The sequence below is a fragment of the Rattus norvegicus genome, chromosome 5 (assembly GCF_036323735.1).
Source record: "Rattus norvegicus strain BN/NHsdMcwi chromosome 5, GRCr8, whole genome shotgun sequence".
Classification (NCBI taxonomy): Eukaryota; Metazoa; Chordata; class Mammalia; order Rodentia; family Muridae; genus Rattus; species Rattus norvegicus.
In genome coordinates this window covers 51,852,158-51,870,000 of record NC_086023.1, presented here as the reverse complement: position 1 = coordinate 51,870,000, position 17,843 = coordinate 51,852,158, and the positions used below count along the sequence as shown (strand labels likewise).

At 41.2% G+C, this 17,843-nt stretch overlaps 1 protein-coding gene across 3 annotated transcripts in view; it reads right to left on the bottom strand.

Moving 5' to 3' along the window:
- Mdn1 (midasin AAA ATPase 1) overlaps positions 1-17,843 on the bottom strand; it is a 130,904-nt gene that overhangs the window by 112,688 nt on the left and 373 nt on the right. For all 3 annotated transcript variants that reach the window (XM_063287901.1, XM_039110965.2, NM_001427015.1), the window contains exons 2-10: positions 9,630-9,856; positions 6,241-6,465; positions 5,667-5,774; positions 5,400-5,595; positions 3,697-3,939; positions 3,346-3,477; positions 2,162-2,265; positions 1,366-1,480; positions 1-140 (exon numbers count right to left, since the gene is read on the bottom strand). The exon at positions 1-140 is cut by the window's left edge and continues 45 nt beyond it. In XM_063287901.1, the coding sequence (XP_063143971.1) occupies positions 1-140; positions 1,366-1,480; positions 2,162-2,265; positions 3,346-3,477; positions 3,697-3,939; positions 5,400-5,595; positions 5,667-5,774; positions 6,241-6,465; positions 9,630-9,856 (1,490 nt within the window). The remainder of the gene's footprint in view (positions 141-1,365; positions 1,481-2,161; positions 2,266-3,345; positions 3,478-3,696; positions 3,940-5,399; positions 5,596-5,666; positions 5,775-6,240; positions 6,466-9,629; positions 9,857-17,843) is intronic.

Below are 17,843 nucleotides of genomic sequence, written 5' to 3'. Positions count from 1 at the left end.
CCCTCAGCTTCTGAAACTTCCTGTGGTGCCTCGTCACAGCCAATACTTGGACAGCAATGCTTTTCTCCAGTGAGCTCAATATAGATGTCAAGTAAGTGATCAGTTGCAGTTAAAAGGCTTGGGTACCTGTTCTGAAGAACCTGAACAGGGGAGAGAAAAAAGTAACTCAACAGTTAGAAATTCTTAAAAGTAGCTTAGCAACTTAGCAGAAGAACGTTGTCCTAGTCTGGCCAAGGACCCGGATCCCAGCCTTAAGCACAGGGATGGGGAATGCACACCAACTACTGACATTAGTCAACCAAAGACGACTTGTAAAATTTGAAATCTTTACTAAGCACAGGACTTTGCACTCTCCCTTTGCTCCCACCCATTCATCCTACTTGAATTCCAACAGCTTGTGCCCCTGCTCATGCTATTGACAAACTAGCCAACCACAATAGTCCAGAGAACAAAAACAAGATACCCAAACAACAGCCCACAGGTACCCAAGTACAAGGAATTCATTTGCTAAAGAATTCCTCAAGAACTACTTTGTAGAAGTTTCATTGTGTAACCCTAAAATAAATGAAAAGGTACATAGGAAAGAAAATTACAGATCACAAAAGAAGAGTCACTGATAAAAAGCATTTAAATTCTGAAAAGCAAATGTAGAATTTTAAAGCCCCAGGTCCATGCTCTTCATTCTAACAGCTATTCAGCACTGCAGTGGAGAGCACAGCATGCACACTACCCATCACAACACTTTATAAAGTGCTTTACAGGGAAATTAAAATAAAAAAGGAACCCTAGTTTCATCTGACTTGTGTGAGAAGTGTATCACCGTGCCAAATAACCATGTGGTCGGGGAAGCATGGGAGACAGGGAAGTAGAAAGGAGACAGGGAGTAGAAAGGAGCCTGTTGGTTGCAGGTGGCTGAGCGGACACTGCTAGCAGAGAATAAAAGGCCTATTCAAGACGTAATTGGGACACAAAGTTTGAGAAAATGGCAGAGCAGTGGTAACACACACCTTTAATCCCAGTGGTTGGGAGGCAGAGGCAGGTGAATATCTGTGTGTTCAAGGTCAGCCTGGTCTACAGAGCAAACTCTAGGACAGCCAGGGCTATAAAAAAAAATTCTGTTGTAAAAAAAAAGCAAAGAGAAAAAAAATAAGAATGAGGGTTGAAAAATGTTAGGTGTCTGCTGAAATCAACGTTCTGTCTCAAGTGCAGTGCCTCGACTTCCAGGGCCCGGGATGTCTCTCTATGAACTAGACTTCAGCTATTTCATTTAGGCAGACCCCTCTATTTCTACCTGAGCGGAGCTACTGGCATTTCTGTGATGAAAAACAGAAATGAAAAGCACCCTTATTATCCAGAGCTGCATACCTCCCTCAGGTCTTTCTTGTCCAGATTATGCAGGTGAATTTTGGTCCAGTATTTGTCTAGCATAGCAGCATGACTATTCAGTGGTCGGTACCAACTTCCTCCACAGCTCAGGAGCCTGCAGTTTAACGAGAATCCAACAGTGTCACATAAAAGGTCCAGATTTCAAGCTGAGTTATAGCTAACCTAATTCATATGCAGGACACTCCCCTAAAATCTATGATGGATGACTGAAACCAGACAGTACACAATCTATATAACTATACCAATGGTAAAGTTTTATTAATGAGGCAAAACAAGAGGTGATAAACAAGAATAAAATATGATATCCCCACTCCTGGGAGAAATAGAAGCTTATTATTTGATGACAGCCTGTTGTGCAGCAACCTCTACAACAAATCTATGAAATGCCAAAACAACCAATTAGAACAATATGATAAAAGTTATGAATTTTTATTACTGTAATTTTCCATTAATATTTCAAATCCTACTGACTGAGCAACTAAAACCATGGTAGGAAAATCATAAATAGGGTAACTGCTATACACGCACTCAAAAATAAAAGCAGCCATTTTAGTGCTAAGTTAATGAGGACAGGTGAAAAATTAAAGGCTGATTTTTGACCCCCAAGTCATTTTAAAAAGGACTGATAGAATTTTTATCAAATTGTTTTTAAATAACTGGAATAATGCCGTGGTGTGTTTAGATATCAATGACAAGATGTTTCTGTAAAGCATAAATGACTTCAGCAAAGCAAAAACCAAAAGGGATTTGAGAACGGGAACAGAGTCAGACATACCTCCTGGTTGCAAATAACTGAAATGTAGGAGCTACTTTCAAACAGTCGCCTTGGCCAGGAATCAGAAGTTCTCCATTTTCCAGTAGAGGAATCAACACAGAAACCTAAATCACAAAACCCTACTGATAAAGCCATCGGGACAGAAGTAACAATCAAACAAGCAAACACCATCTGTCTCCGGATGATAGACATATCCTTAAAGGAAACACCATCCAGTTTTCACAGTGCAAACTGGAATCAAATGCATTTGTGTTCTATAAGTTGCACTCCAGTATTTACTCAATACTCACTGAGTGCTACTGTGGCCCAGAAATGAGAAGACAGTAGGATGTAAACAGAAATTAGGACTCTTAAATTCAAGGGTCTTACAAGAGATGCAAATGACCCAACAGTATAAGCTTAACTCAGAATTCAGTGAACCTATTCCAAACATAAAAAGAATCACTAAGTTATAAAGAATGAGCCAGAACCAGCTAGATTTGGTGGGAGAAAAGTACCTTTCCCACACATAACCATTGTTTGTCTCTCCAGTATGTACAGTTCAATATGCACTAATGTCAACATTTGCCTTACAGAACCTGTAGAGACACCTTAACCTTAGGATATCTTTTTTGGTCATAGTTTAAGGATTTCAGAGCAAACAGATTGCCACTTTACTGCAGAAGTGATCTTTCTAAAAACCAAAACAGGCCACCTTGTGGCATGCTCCTATAATCACTGCAGAGTCAAGAGCAATGTCAATTCGAGATCAATGTGGGCTATATAACAAATTTCACAGCTGTATAATGAAAGGCAGCTCAAAAAAAAAAAAAAAACAAAAAAAAAACAAAAAAACAAAACAAAACAAAAAAAACCCAAAAAAACAACCTTTTGTAGCCTTATTCTACAGCTGCCACACCTAAAAGTTGATCTCAAAGTCCCCAATGAATCACTAACAGTTCCTACCAGGTACTCAATCACTATAAAAAAAAAAAAAATAGTACAAAGCATTCAATAAATACTCTATAAAACATAAGACAAGTGAAGAAACCCAAGTTCTCAAGTCAGATTAGGCAGGTAACTATGAATGAGCTTCTTACAATTTATCATGTAAAATTCAAAACACCAAACCATTCGCAGGGACTGTGGACAAAATGTCCTTCAAAGACAAAACTGCAGAGTAAAGGGTTAGCAAGATAACATACCACATCCAAGGGAGCATAGTCAATATCTTCCAGAAGGATCCAGTGACCTTTTGTGGCTGCCTGTGTCAGTGTGCCAGGTTGCCATACAAACTCTCCAGGGACATCTGTACAACGATACATGCCGAGTAGCATCTGTGCAAAGAGGTAAATCAGAGAAATCAAACACCTGAGATAGCAAAGCTATTTCCTTTGAAAAGACATGAAATTTCAACAAGAGAAGGAGGTGTGTGAGGTTTACAAAGCTTGTTCCAAAAGTCAGAAGCAAGGGCAATAACTATGCTCCATCAAAAACATTAGCATGCTGATACACTGCAAATACCGACCCAGCGATACTTGCCGCTTCTTGATTACCTTGCTGTCTGTCTGATCACCAAGCTGGACTTTGAGAAGCTGAGGAGGTTTTGTTCTACCAGTCACTGCAGCTAAATGTTCAACTAAGGAAGTTTTACCACTTCCTATTGGTCCTTCCAGCAACACGGCATTCTGAGAAGCCACTGCAACAGCTAGCATCTGAAGATTTTTACACACAGATTCAACCAACACAAAGGACGTAAGAGCCAGCTCCTGATCGCGTGAAGAACTCCTGTCACTTGTCTAAGAAGAAAAGTGAGAAATGGAAAAACTATTAAGAGAGCCCTTCCCTCAAAAGACAATCAATTTCTGCAACAATGCTTCTACTGGCCTTAGATCATAAAAAGTGTGAGAGCCAAACTCAGAAGGAAAAGCTCTTCATGTTCTAAAAATTATTTTTGTGTAGAGCAAAAATATGAGGTACCCCTTTTATTTTTTAAAAACTCAAATAATTTTATGTGTATGGGCATTACACACACACACACACACACACACACACACACACACACCCGTATACCACATGTGTACTTGTTGCCTATGGAGTCCAGAAGAGGCCACGAGATCCTCTAGAACTGGCATCACACACAGCCTTGTGAGCTATCTCCTGCAGATGCTGGAAACTGAACTGCGTAGGGTTCCTCTGGAAGAGCAGAGCACTTTTGTTTATTTGAGGCAGGGTCTCGATTTATAATCCTGGTTGACCTCAAGCTCAAAGGCTGCCTCTGCTTCCTGAGTGCTACAACTAAAGGCCACCATACTTGGCCCACTAACTAATCTTAATAGTGGAGTTTTCTCTCCAGACCTAGAACAATTTCTAAATAAATTTAAGAACGTCATCAATCACCAGTGGCTTTTTCTTTAAAATTCCGCTTTCCATATGCTAACATTTTATACTTAAACTAGCAGTGCAGGGGTTATGACTACAGTTCCAGGGTATCAAGCACAAACTCTGACTTCTAAGGGCTGCTGCACTCATGTGATGTACAAAACACACACTCAGGCACACACAGCCACCCATAAAAATTTAAAAGAAAATTTGTAAAAACTTTAAAAGATCAACAATGCAGGAGCTAGCAGTCTAGTTGTATGTTTCTTACATGTTAAGCATGCACCTCTTGCACAGATGTAAAAACACACACATATTAAAAGAATGTGAAAATCTGGGCAGAGAGAATACATTATGTTTCAATGCATCTGATGTTTTCAGGTACAGTAAGGACTTCAGTCTTCTGTTTTGTTAAGTGATCCTGGCCTAGCCAACGTATGTGCTTTTATAACAAGTTATAGCCTCAGGCCTTAAGTCTCTTTCACAATCAGCCTTGGTTTACTGTCTTGTTCTTTACTATTCTTGAGGCAGAGCCTTGCTGTATTATTTATGCTGGCCTCAAGAGATCCTCCTGCCTCAGCCTACTAAATAGCTCGGACCACAGTTAGCCTGTGTAATTAGGCACATCTTTACATTTTGCTAAAGATCGAGGCAGCACACAGACGACATTCTATTTCTACTTTCAGATTTAAAGGAGATGAAGAGAGGACCCAGGACAAACTCAGAGGTGAATTTATCTTCATTTCTCACTAAACACTTCCAAAGTGGAACATCACTTTGGCGAACTCAATGTGTATCACGCATGATGCCTGGACTCTGCCAAAGAAACTGCACATTCACAGTTCATGGGGCATAGCCCCTAGAGAGGCCACCATACCTGCTGCTCTGCAGGGCTGGAAGATTGCTTAGGTAGTACCACACCACAGACGGCTGCCACACTGGAAGAGAGGTCAGCTGAAACTAGGTGTCCCTGAATGTACTGAGGTTCCTCTCCCTTATGCCAAAGGGAGGCTTCTGGGTTGGCTAAAACCAAGGCCTTCTCCAAATCCTGTAGCTGAGCCTCTTCTAACAACCTAAGAGGAAAAAAATGTCCATGAATTGCCCCAAAAACACACGCAAGACCTGCAAGTAGGCCCCTACTTACCTCAACCTGAAATGCACTAATTCCTCACTACTGAAAATCTTCCTGAGGAAGGATAACTTGTGCTCTTCATTCATGCAGGTCACCAAAGCAAGACAGTTAGCTGTATGCCTGAAGGAAAAAGAAGCATATCACTTCTGACCTCCCGTTGATTAATGAAAGTACTTATCAGTTAAACACTAGAGAATAAAATCTTAACCATTACAACACACACTATGAGATAAAACATAAAGCAAACACAATGAATTGCTTTCCTGGAACAGGAAAAAGGGTGATACTCCATGTATATGATCTCTTTCTAAAGCAAAACTGGATGAATAAAGAAAGGGGGTAAGACCAAAACAGAACAAGATCTAGGGCTGGAGAAATGGATCAGCAGTTTGGAGCATTGATTGCTCTTCCAGAGGACTGGAGTGCAATTCCAAACACCCACATGACAGCTCACAACTGCCCATAACTGCAATTCCGGGATCCAACAAACATACAGACAGCACCCATAAAGCCAACAACCATATCTAAAGGTTTTCTTTGTCCTTCCCCACTCCCACCCCAAGTCAGCACAGGCTAAGTCACATACCAGCGCACCAAAGCGTCATGGCTCCTGAGGAGAGGGACACACACACTCCAGTCCCAGAGCTCCCGAAAGACAGGCTGCTTGTGCTGCAGAAATATATGGGCTGCTTCCATTAGGTCCCGGAGCTTCATCCGCCTACGTCCATAGCGCACTGGGTTTGCATCAGAACTCTCAAGGAAGAGTCTCTGAAAAACTGGATAGGTGTCCTTGAAATAGCGCAGGGCAAACCTTCAGGAGGGAAGACAGTATCAATACTCATTAGTTAAGCAGCCAAGTGCCCATCTGTACTCAGGGACAAGACTGGACATGAACATCTTCATTGACTGTAGAAGCAGCCAAGTGCTGAGGGACAGGACTGCAGAACTAAATAGAACTTTTGGTACGGTAGAACATGGAGAGAACAATGCTGAAGCAATACAATCCTAAAGATGGCAACCATTTCAGGCTGAGGATCCAGGCCCTGGCATGAGGTAGCAGTTGAGAATCTGCAAATCACCAAAGGTTTTACCCACAAAAGCTGCACACATTTTGAGTAGTAATTACTTAATGTACTCACTGAACACTTACTGAATTCTCACTATGAGGAACATACTATGTCACTATCTAGAGACAAACCCATGCGCTAATCCTTCCTGCCATGCTGCTCAATAAGGGAGAGCCACAAACAGAAACAGAAGAGGAACAAAAGAGAATGTTCAATTGAATCTAGGGGAGGCAAAACCTGGTGCTTAGGCTACAAATTAAAGCATACAGAGATCTTTACGAGAACACACACATACAGACACAAACACACGCAAATAATTGTTAGTTGCAGATAGAACATGAAGTTCAACATAACAGAAAAAAACTGAGTTCAATAATAAAAACCAAAGTAAAAAAAGCTGATTTTCCAAAAACAGTACCAAAATTGCAAACTTTCAGATTTGTGTGGGGGAAGGAGGAGAGAGAGGATTCAAAGAATTAGTATCAGGTGTCATATATTCCTAGAACTTCAGAAGTTAAGGCAAGAAAATCATTAAGTTCAAAGTCAGCAATTTTATAAATAGATTTAAAGGACTAGAGAAGACTAAAGTGTCAGAATACTTACCTAGCATGCACAGGGCCTCAATTTAAATCGCCAGCATCAAAACACATGAGAAAAAAATATATGGAAACTCTTAAAGTGACTGTGTTGACAGCTGCATCAACATGAACTGCTCTTAACCATATATGAACCACGCAGTCATTTTTTAATTGCACACCCATTAGTACATCAATGTACACAATCGCCAATACGTTCACAACATAAGTATGTGTGAGAAAAGGTTACCAGGGTTTTGAGATTCGTTGCTAACCAAGAACCTGAGACAGAGATGGTAAGATGAAATGAGTTAATTTACAGTTTAAACCAGAGCTGGGGGTGTACTCATTTTCTTGCCTGTAGCATCACAATTTACAGAACTCTTAGTTCTGAAAGACATAACTCCTCTGGCCATCGGGACCTAGGCTATTCATATTTCTAAGCATGAATTTTTAATTATTTAGAGTCCCTATTATACTTTAAACATGCTTTTGGTACCCATTCTGGAATCTTGAAGGATTTGGGGTACTCTCTAATAATAAACTGGTATGGAAATTGCTGAAATATACCTATATGGGTCAGAGCTCAGGGCAGGAGTTTCCACATTAGTGTTAGCTAAGCATGCTTTTCTTTGAACCCGAGGATGGAGAGGGGTGCTGTGTAATGCTGTTTCCTGGACATGACGTGGTGGCCATGGCTATCATGAATTCACCTGTACAGCATCAAGCTAAAAGATCAGTCGGCATTCCAATAGGTTGTACTAGTTGAATTCAACAGGTTACAAAAAACAAACAAACGAAAGACAAAAACAGAAGAGGAGGACATGAAGCAGAGAAGGGGATGTACCAGGGGCGGCTGACAGGAGCTGGACGGCACACACCTGTAGCCTTTAATATTAGCACTAGGACAGTGGAGGCTGGTGGATCTCTGTGAGTTTGAGGCCAAAACCAAACAAACACAAAAGATTATAAAATTTGATGCTGGTGGAAAACAGAAAATTAATTCACTAGCTTAATGAATCTCTAACATATTCCTAACACATTTTCTAGAGGTGGGAGTTCCAAGTTGCCACAATTCAATTCTAAGGCCACTTCCTTCTACTTCTCCAATAGCATATAAAAATATAAAAATACAGCCTTTCATTTCTTCTTTCCTTGTGTTAAGTCCAGATGAAAAACCTATATCAGGCAGTGTTCAGAATGAAAGCCCTTAGTCTTCTCAACGTAAAAACCTACAAGACACAACCTACTACAAATGAAACCAATCACACATCAGAATCCAGTTCTGCATAGGTACCTACCAATCTGATAGACTATTTTGGGTGGTGGGGAGCAGCAGTAGGGATTGCACCCAGGCCATACACGACAGCGTCAAGTTGAGGTACACTCCTAGTCTGACAGTTTCTTCCCTATAAAGACTCTGTTGTTTACCTGTATACATGGGAATTCTGATGCCCGAGGAGGCCAGAGAGGGTGTCAGATCCCAGAGTTGGAGCTGTATGAAGTGTGGACAACTGATGTTGGTGCTGGGAACTCTAGTCCTCTGCAAGAGCAGCAAGAGCTCTTAGCTAGTGAGTCAGCTCCAGTCTCAGAAGCTTAGCTAATTCTCCCTTTCAGTTGCTCTGGGAAGAGTTCTCACCCAACCTCAGATCTACCTCATCCGCACATCTTGCCAGATTCTGATATGACTGGGACATATGGCTGCTTCCTCAAACCTGTCATCACAGCTAAGCCAGGAGTACTGGTACACACTTGTAGTCCTAGCACTTGGTAGACTGAGACAGGACCAGACTGAGGTCACACTAGATACCCAATAAAAGCAGGTGAGGAGATGGCTCAGGGGTTAAGTACTTGCCACCAAGCTTGAACACATACATGAATTCAACTCCCAGGAAACACATGGTGGAAGGAGAGAACTGACCCAATCTATTCTCTGACCTCGGTGCCACCCTCTATAAATAAATGACTGTAAAACAACCAAACTTAAAACAACTCCTTCCCCAGCCCTCTAGGACTACAGAAATGGTTCAGTATGTAAGAACACCAGCTGCTCCAGAGGTTCTGAGTTCAATTCCCAGCAACCACATAGTGGATCATGGCCATAAAGGAATCTGATGCCCTGTTCTGACATGACTCCTTAAAAAAAATACATAAATAAAATTAAAAAACAAAACAAACAAAAAAACCAGAGGTATTGCTGTATGTTGGAGGCTGGCCACAAGTGCACAAGTCTCTCACCTCAACCTCCCAAGTGCTTTGGTTAGAGCAAGAGCCACCCCACTAGAAAAGAGGTTATCACCTTACAGAGAAATATGGATCAAATTGCTACTCACGGAAGAACATCAGGATGGCTACCAATGAGTTTGCTCATTGATACACTGAGCCGTTCATGCAGATCATGGTTGACTTGGCCTCCAGTTTTAATGGCTTTAGCATTTCTTTCCAGCAAATCCAAAAGGATAGGGCGCAACTGGCGACCAAGCAAAAGGGTATAGTCTTTATCTAGCAGCAACTGTGCCAAGGAATTCAGGATGCACTGGCGATCTTGAGGTGTCCACACCTGAGTGAGAGGCAAGACAAATATCTATGCAAACCATATGCTTTAGTAGCAGAAAGATCAGAGCACTAGCTTAGAATCCAAACACTAATTTCTACATTTCTTAAGTGATTTCATGATACAACAAAATATGGTTTTGTTACAAGAAGAGGTTAGAGTTTGTTACTGAAAGCTCCAGTCTACTGAGGTTCTACACAAGAAAACCAATGCTTGGGATTCCATTTTCAATGACATGCAACTTCAGCTCAACAGTAAATGTTGCAGGGCCTCAACATTCGGTGTTCTTGTCTCCTTCGCTCCTCATAAACGAAGACATGATTCTGTGGTTACTTCCAGGCAGGAAGGAGCACATCTTTGAAGAAATACCTATGAAGGCAAGGCCTGGGTATAGCTTAGATACAGCTCGGTTACAGAGTTGGTACCTAGCATGCGGTGGGCTCTGTGTTCAATTCCCACAAACGATGAAGATAAAACTCATTCCTAGAGAGAAAACCAACCTAAAATTTAGCAAAACAGAGCCACTATGAACAACCATACCTAAAGAAATGGAGAGGGTAAACAACAAAATTCTAATGTGTGGCCTCAGAAAATCCATAAGCATACACAGGACAGTTGAGAAGGGGGGGGGGGGGCTTAGTCAGTTGTTACACTGTTACTATGTACACACAGTTAGCACAACTTACTGTTAGCACTGTAGAACCTCACATTTAAGTTTCCAAAGAGTTCCCTCTGACTTCATCCTTCCAAAGTTAGTTTTGGTCATAGTGTTTTATCACAGCAACAGAAACTTCAACTAAGACAGCAAACAGTTTCTACAGCTACCACTCAAAGGGAAGGAACTTAACAGATTCAGCCAGGACACAGAGAGGTAACTGCACTTTTTAACTATAGGCAAGTGTTCCTTAGAGATCATTTTAAAGAGGATATGATGTTACACACCTGTGATCCTGGCATTCAGGAGTCCGAGACAGAAGATCTATAGTTTGAGGTCACCCTGGCCTTACAGTTGCACAAGACCCTGAATCAAAAAAGGGATTCCGTTCCACAGATTTTTGTTGGTTAAGCTTTGTTTGGTTTGAGATAGGGTCTTATCATGTATCCCAAGCTGGCCATAAGCTCAAAGCGATCCTAAACTTTCTACCACCCCATCAGCCCTGTGCCACCAAGTAATGTTATCATGCGTATGTATAGCAAGCACAGCTTCTGTTGTCGAGGAGTGATGCTCTAAGCTCACTTAGAATAACCTTACCAATTTTATCCAATCTTTTTCTAGTTTTGTATGACAATGGGGCTAATCAAAAGGATACATACATACATGCATGCATGCATACATACACACATATGTACATACAAACCTTACAGCACTAAAAAGCTATATATATATAGAGGCCTGCTCAGTGGTAGACACCTAGCCTATCATGCATGAGGGTGGGCTTAATTCCTAGTACCAGAAACAAATAAATCATGTATTTCTTTTCAGCCTAGATACATAGGGTATTTAAAAGGATATAAAAGTTGCAATGGTTTAACAAGTTTTTAGTATTTAAATGCTGTAAAAGTATATCCATAAAACACTTTTCTTTACTTTCCATTTTTACAAAAATTACATGAATTATACAACATTATTCTAAAATGGGATTTATGCTGGATGATTCCATCCATCTTTTAACTAATAAACGCTCTGAGCATGTTTCGGGTAAACTCGGATATCTGGCAGATTAAGAGTATCATTTTATTTTGATTATTTTCAGCTTACAATGGGAATATCAGATATATCTCATTGTAAGCCCAAAGAGCATGTCCTAGTGATCTTGGATGGACTTAAAAGTTCTTAAAACAAATCTTTATGAAAAATAAGTTAAGCTAATTTTCTAGCACTACTAAAACACTCTAATAAACTGATGGTTTAAAATAACAAACAGTAGTCTCATTTATTTCTGGAGTCTGAAGTCAAGATGGTGGCAGGGACATATCCCAAAAAGTTTACAGGAGCACCATCAGCCTTCCTCGACTCTCTCCACAGCTTTAGCAGTGGCTAGCAATCCAAGCATTTAAAAGGGGGTAGGGGACTGGAGAGATGGTTCAGTGGGGAAGAAAACTGACTGCTCTTACAGAGGTGTTGAGTTCAATTCCCAGCAACCATATGGTGGCTCACAACCATCTGTAATGGGACCCGATGCCCTCTTCTGGTGTGTCTGAAGTGGACTCATTTCTTAAAAAAAAAAGAAAAGATAAGCACGATGATGCATTCAAATGACACTTAAGGCAGAGGCAAGCAGAACAGATCTCTGTGAGTTCAAGGCCAGCCTGGTCTACATAGTTGATTCCAGGCCAGTCTTTCGAGGGTCACCTTACCTCAAAAGAACAAAAAAGAAAAATGTCCTACTTCTCTTTCCACATATACACTTGGGAACTGTTACTATTAAAATGAAGCTGAATTAGAAAGAATCTTAAAGTGTCATCCCATGCTTGAAGCACTGAAAAGTTTTTCAAACTGTTCTGCAATGTCTGAATATCACAATTTGTTAGCAGACTCATCTGCTCAGGTTGAGTGTCCCCTGCCTGCCTGACCCTGGACTGGACACCAGAGCTGCAGTTCTCCTTAAGGGGCCTTCACTGTTAGTCTGAAACAAAGTGAGCAATGACAAAGGAGACAAATCCTCCTAGGGCTCCACTGAAAACAACTGCAAACACAGCCCTCCAGACAAACAGAAGAGAACTGAAAGATGTGCCTGTTCACAGGCCTGTAAAGCTTTCAGGGCAAACATGAACTCAAGGGCAACAAGTGACTCAAGTTAATGCTTCCCTTGGCATTCACATGTCCCTATGTTCACAAACAGCACAGACTGACAGCCAGAAGGAAAATGCCTGCTGAGGACAGCATCCCATGACAGGGACTGCCAGCAGTAGGCTGAGATGGAGACATCTCAGAAGCCCGCAGCAGCTCCTTGTTAAAAAGATGGAGTCTGGGACACTGAGAAGCAGGAGACACATCCCTCCAGGGGACCCAGCATCTGAAATAAGGGACTGCCTGCAACAGGCCAGGAAGGAGACAGCTCAGTAGCTGATGGCAGCTCTTTGTAAAAAACAGTTGGTCCCATATATAGATTTCATTTGTGCCTGACTACTTTTTATGCCTTGGTGTGCATAATTATTCTATTCTATCTGACTTTCCTATTTCTTTCTTCTGCTCTGAAGAATTCTGTGAAACTAGATGTTCCTTGATTTAATGATTCTTAAACAATTAAAAACCGTTTAAGGCATAGGGGCACAGCCTTAATGGCCAAGATGGAAACAATGCAGTAACCGCACAATGACAGTTCCAGATTAATGCTTGACTTGCAAGGAAAGTTTGAAAAAATTACTAGAAAATGAATCAGAGCCAACATTGGGACCCCAAAAAAGGAAAAAGTTAAATGCTGGGACTCTGAGGAGAGTCATTGTGTGCAATGTGCAGAAGCAGATGGCTAGGTTAAGTACTGAGTTAAGGGTTAACTTGATTCTTCTGGCCACTGCCTGGCAGCTTTGCCCATGTCATTTATCATTAGCGCTTCATAAAAAATGCAAGTAGCTGACCTCAGAGCTCGGGCTTGAAGTATAATAAGTTAAAGGTTCAAGTTTAAATAACGATAGATTTGCAATTAGTATTATTTTGGCCACAGGCCTGGGAATAGGACAAGCTTGAAACTTTGGGGAAGAACTGTAATTCTTAATTCTTTGTGGGATGTGGTTATTCTTTATAATTTGATTTGGCAATCATTATACAATGTCTTTTTTCTACCTGCTTTTGGAGTATAAATAAAAGACTGGCGTAAGAAAAAGGCAACAGTGAACATGAGAGAGCGAGAAGAGCGAGTGGAAAGCAAGTGAGGTGCACATGAGGTGTGTGGGAGGTGCATGTGAAAAGAAAGAATGTGAAGAGAGAGAATGTGAGGTGTGTATGAGAGTGTGTGTGAGTGAAAGGAGAGTGCGTGTGGTGTGTGTGAGTGTGTGAAGAGTGTGTGTGAGTGAAAGGAGAGTGCATGTGGTGTGTGTGAGGATGAAGCGGAACGCACAGGTGTGTGGGAGTTCAAGAAAAGGGCAATGTGCAAAGAGAATTCAGTGTGTGCAACCTCAAGCTCTCTCTGTGTGTGTGTGTGTGTGTGTAAGAGAGAGAGAGAGAGAGAGAGAGAGAGAGAGCACAGAGAGAAAGAGGAGAGTAACTGCCTGTCAGTTTGTACCTGAAAAGTAGTCTGTGTTTAATCATGAGCCTTGCAGATATCCCTGCTTCCAGTTGAGAACTCGATCCTGTGTCGAGGCTGGACGCCGACAAGTGCCTTCAGGTGTGTAATTTTGGGTAAGTACGTTCAGTAGTTAGCTCTAAGCCCTTATGATTTCTAAAGCTCCAGTGAAGGCTTGATGCTCTGCAAACACACCAACTGCAGAATAAAGTTGTTCTCTTTTCCACCTTAAAAGAACCCAGAGAGTCTGTGCATCTGTGTGCATTGTTCTTCTCTTCCATAACCCCAAGTTAGCTTTTGCCACACTCATCACAGCAAGAGGAAAGACAAGCATTCCAAGTAAAAACAATGCAAAGATAAATGAGGGGCACATGCCAGTAGCAGGGGACTGGGGCATGTCAACCTGTGGTCATGTGGTAAACTGCCTATCACGTGCGATCTCTGGATTCAAATAGAATTAAATGAACAAGCAATAACAAATAGAACCAAGTGTGGTAGGGCAAGTTTGTAACAGGTACTCTGGAGTCTGAGGCCTGGCGGTTATTTCAAGTGAAGTCTGGAAAATACAGCAAGACCCTGTCTAAATATGGCCATTAATACAAATAATAAGAAAAAATACAAATAATAAGGAGAATATATTAGGGCTGGGGTGCTCAATGGCAGAAAGCTTGCCTATCATAGTGAAGCCAACCCCACAAAAAATGCTAAAATAATAATTACTCCAGTTGCTTGCCAACCACTCAATGCTAGGCGCTGTTGGCATTTTCCTCACCTGTATTTTCTAGTCACCAGAGCAGCTGTATGTACAGCAGTCACCACAGCAAACATTATCCATGGCACTTACAATTATCCATGCATTTTTTCCTTATACCGACCCATAGATTGGAGACTGTCACCCCCACTTCACAGATTATAAACTGAAGGAAAATGCTGAGGCTAATCTAGGCCACAAAGATGGGGACCCAGTCTCCAAAAATAAATACATAAAAGCTACAGCTGACAAGACAGTAGAGGAACCTAAAACTGCGTAGGCCCGAGGTGTTGAAACTGCTGCAAGTTGTACTGTTCTGCTGTGACAGCATAAGGTTCAACCCTAAAACACACTAGGCAGGGACTCCCTCACTGACCCACATCAGCAGCCTGGAGATCCTGCTTATAATTATTATCTACGACTATTCTATTTTAAAGCCACTATATGTATTTAATCAAGAAACAGAGATAGAAGTTCAGTAACTTGTCGGGAGTAGTTGTGCATGTTTTTTTAATGCCAGGCAGGAAAATCTCTGTGACCTGCATAAGGGCTCTAGAGAATCAGACACTCTCTTCTGGTCTCCATGTGCACCTGAAATTAACAGGTAGGCACACACGCACATGAATGCACGAGCGTCCTTTCTCTCCCCCTCCCCCCAACACCATACCTTTGAAATTAATAAGAACAAATCTCCAGTTATGTTATGTTCCTGTTCCTATGCTTGGTGTTATATTAAACACTCTGCTCTCTATAAATGTAAATGCAGACAGTGGTCCAAGTAGGGGAGACATCACAGTTGCAGTAACAACGCATGTAGACTTTGAAAAATAAGCCCATGATACTTGCTTGCAATCACAGTGCTTGGAAGGGAGGCAGAATAAAGAGGAATTCAAGGTCATCCTTAGATACACAGCAAGTTGGAGGCCATGCTGGACTACATATAATCTTGTCTCAAAACGCAAAATTTTTATAAACATAAATACCAAGGCAAGGCAGGGTGGCACATGCCTTTAATAATCAGCACTCAGGAGGCAGAGGTAGGTGGATCTGTGACTTCTAGACCAACCTAGACTACATAGCAAATTCTAGGCCAGCATGAGATGCTGTCTCAAAAATTAAACGAACTCAGTGGTACAGTATTAGGCCCTGGATTCAATACCCAGAATGATGTAGCTACTAACAGTTGGTGCCTAGTTCTCGGAATCAGGATATAGCCACTGGATAACAGGATTTAAAAAGAAAAAAGAAAACTCTCCTAAATATTTTTGGTTCAAATATCAAATTCCAGCATGAATTACTCCCATCTGTAATCTCTAATAAAGTGTTTTTGTTTCCAAAACTAGGAGTGCCTATAAACATGGTAAGATGTACCTGTCTTCTCAGCACTGGAGCTACCAAATTCAAAACAAAAAGAACTACAGGATAAACGTAACCAGTCCTAATGAAAATATTTAAGTTACTAGCCAACAGGGAAAGAAACAAATCTGCAGGATTCCTGACACTGTCTAGAATTCAACAAGGTCCCAACTCCAAATCAAGGAAGCTTTCTAGTCTTGTGGCATTACTATACTATTTTCAGAATTTACAGTGCATGGTTCTTACACTGTATGTGTCAGTGTCCCTAAAATATTACCCATCCCCCAATACTCAACACCACACCCAAAACATAAATGTGAATCCCCTTAGGTGCTAAGAGTTGATCCTAGGATGTCCTGTATACTAAGCAAATGCTCTCCCACTACAAGAATTCTAGACTATATAGACTCGAAACAAGACATAATCCAAGAGTCTTCCACAAGGTCAGCTCATCTAAATCAATTATCCCCTTCTTTCACAGAACCCACCAAAAAACAGTTTTCACTCTAGACTGCATATCCATGCAGAGTCCACCTGCAGTAAGTTTGATAAGGGAGCCTCAGGCCAGAAATCCAGAAGATGTAGCCTACTAAGTCTGGCTTTTCACAGTCAATTTAGTATCAGAGACGCCTTTTGAGCCAAGCTGGTTTGGAAGCCTGCCTTGAATCCCAGCACTCTGTGGATCTCTGTGAGTTCAGAGGCCAACCTGGTCTACACAGTGAATTCCCAGACATCCAGAGCTACATAATAGAGATGTTGTCTCAAAAGGAAAAACAAAAAGCCTTTTGGCTAAGGGGATAATTCAGTGACAGAATGTAGATTCAACACCTCAGAAAAAACTCTCAAGATTTTCTCAGGCGAATTCTACGATGCTCCAAATGACTCAGGGTCTTTAGTCTACACCAGTGATCCTCAACCTTCCAAATGCTGTAAGCCTTTAATACAGTGCCTCATTTTGTGGTAACTTCCAATCATAAGATTATTTTCATTGCTAACTCATAACTGTAATTTTGCTACTGTTATGAACAGTAAATGTATTCTCCGATGGTCTTAGGTGAGCCACAGGTTGAGAACTACTGGATATGATATAGTGATGTTGATTACTAAAACAATCGAGTGTCTATGTACTTAATGCACTCCTGACCAATTAAGTTTTACAAAATTAAAAGCACGTCTTTCTAGACTCAAGTTTACAGACAGAGCTCGTAGGGAAATATAAAAGGAAATTAAAACGCAAAGAGCAAAGTTCCCTAGGAAGGATGCTCAACTCAGGCAGTAATCAATAAAAGCAAGGTTCTTTAAAACTCAACACCCATTTGTCAAAAAAAAAAAAAAATTCTTTCACCTCCCAATTCCTAATGTTAAACTGTCTTGTTTTGATCTTCAGTTGTTTGTTACGAACCGTCTCCAAAGGAGTTGCGAACCCCCTGGTGTAGAGACCAAATTTTTGTGTCTCCTCAGTGGTACTGAAACGTCCAAAAGAAACACTACTCATGTTAGTCAATGGGCCAAATATCAGGGACAAAGTCGAAAAGAAAAAGAAGCTTGCAAGTAAACGAGGGGTGGGGAAAGGTAAGTGTTGACTGAGGCAAAGCACGTGTCCTGAGGGGTGGGGGTCGTACAGAAGCAGCCTCGCAGAAAAGCCAACTGCTTTTATTCCGGA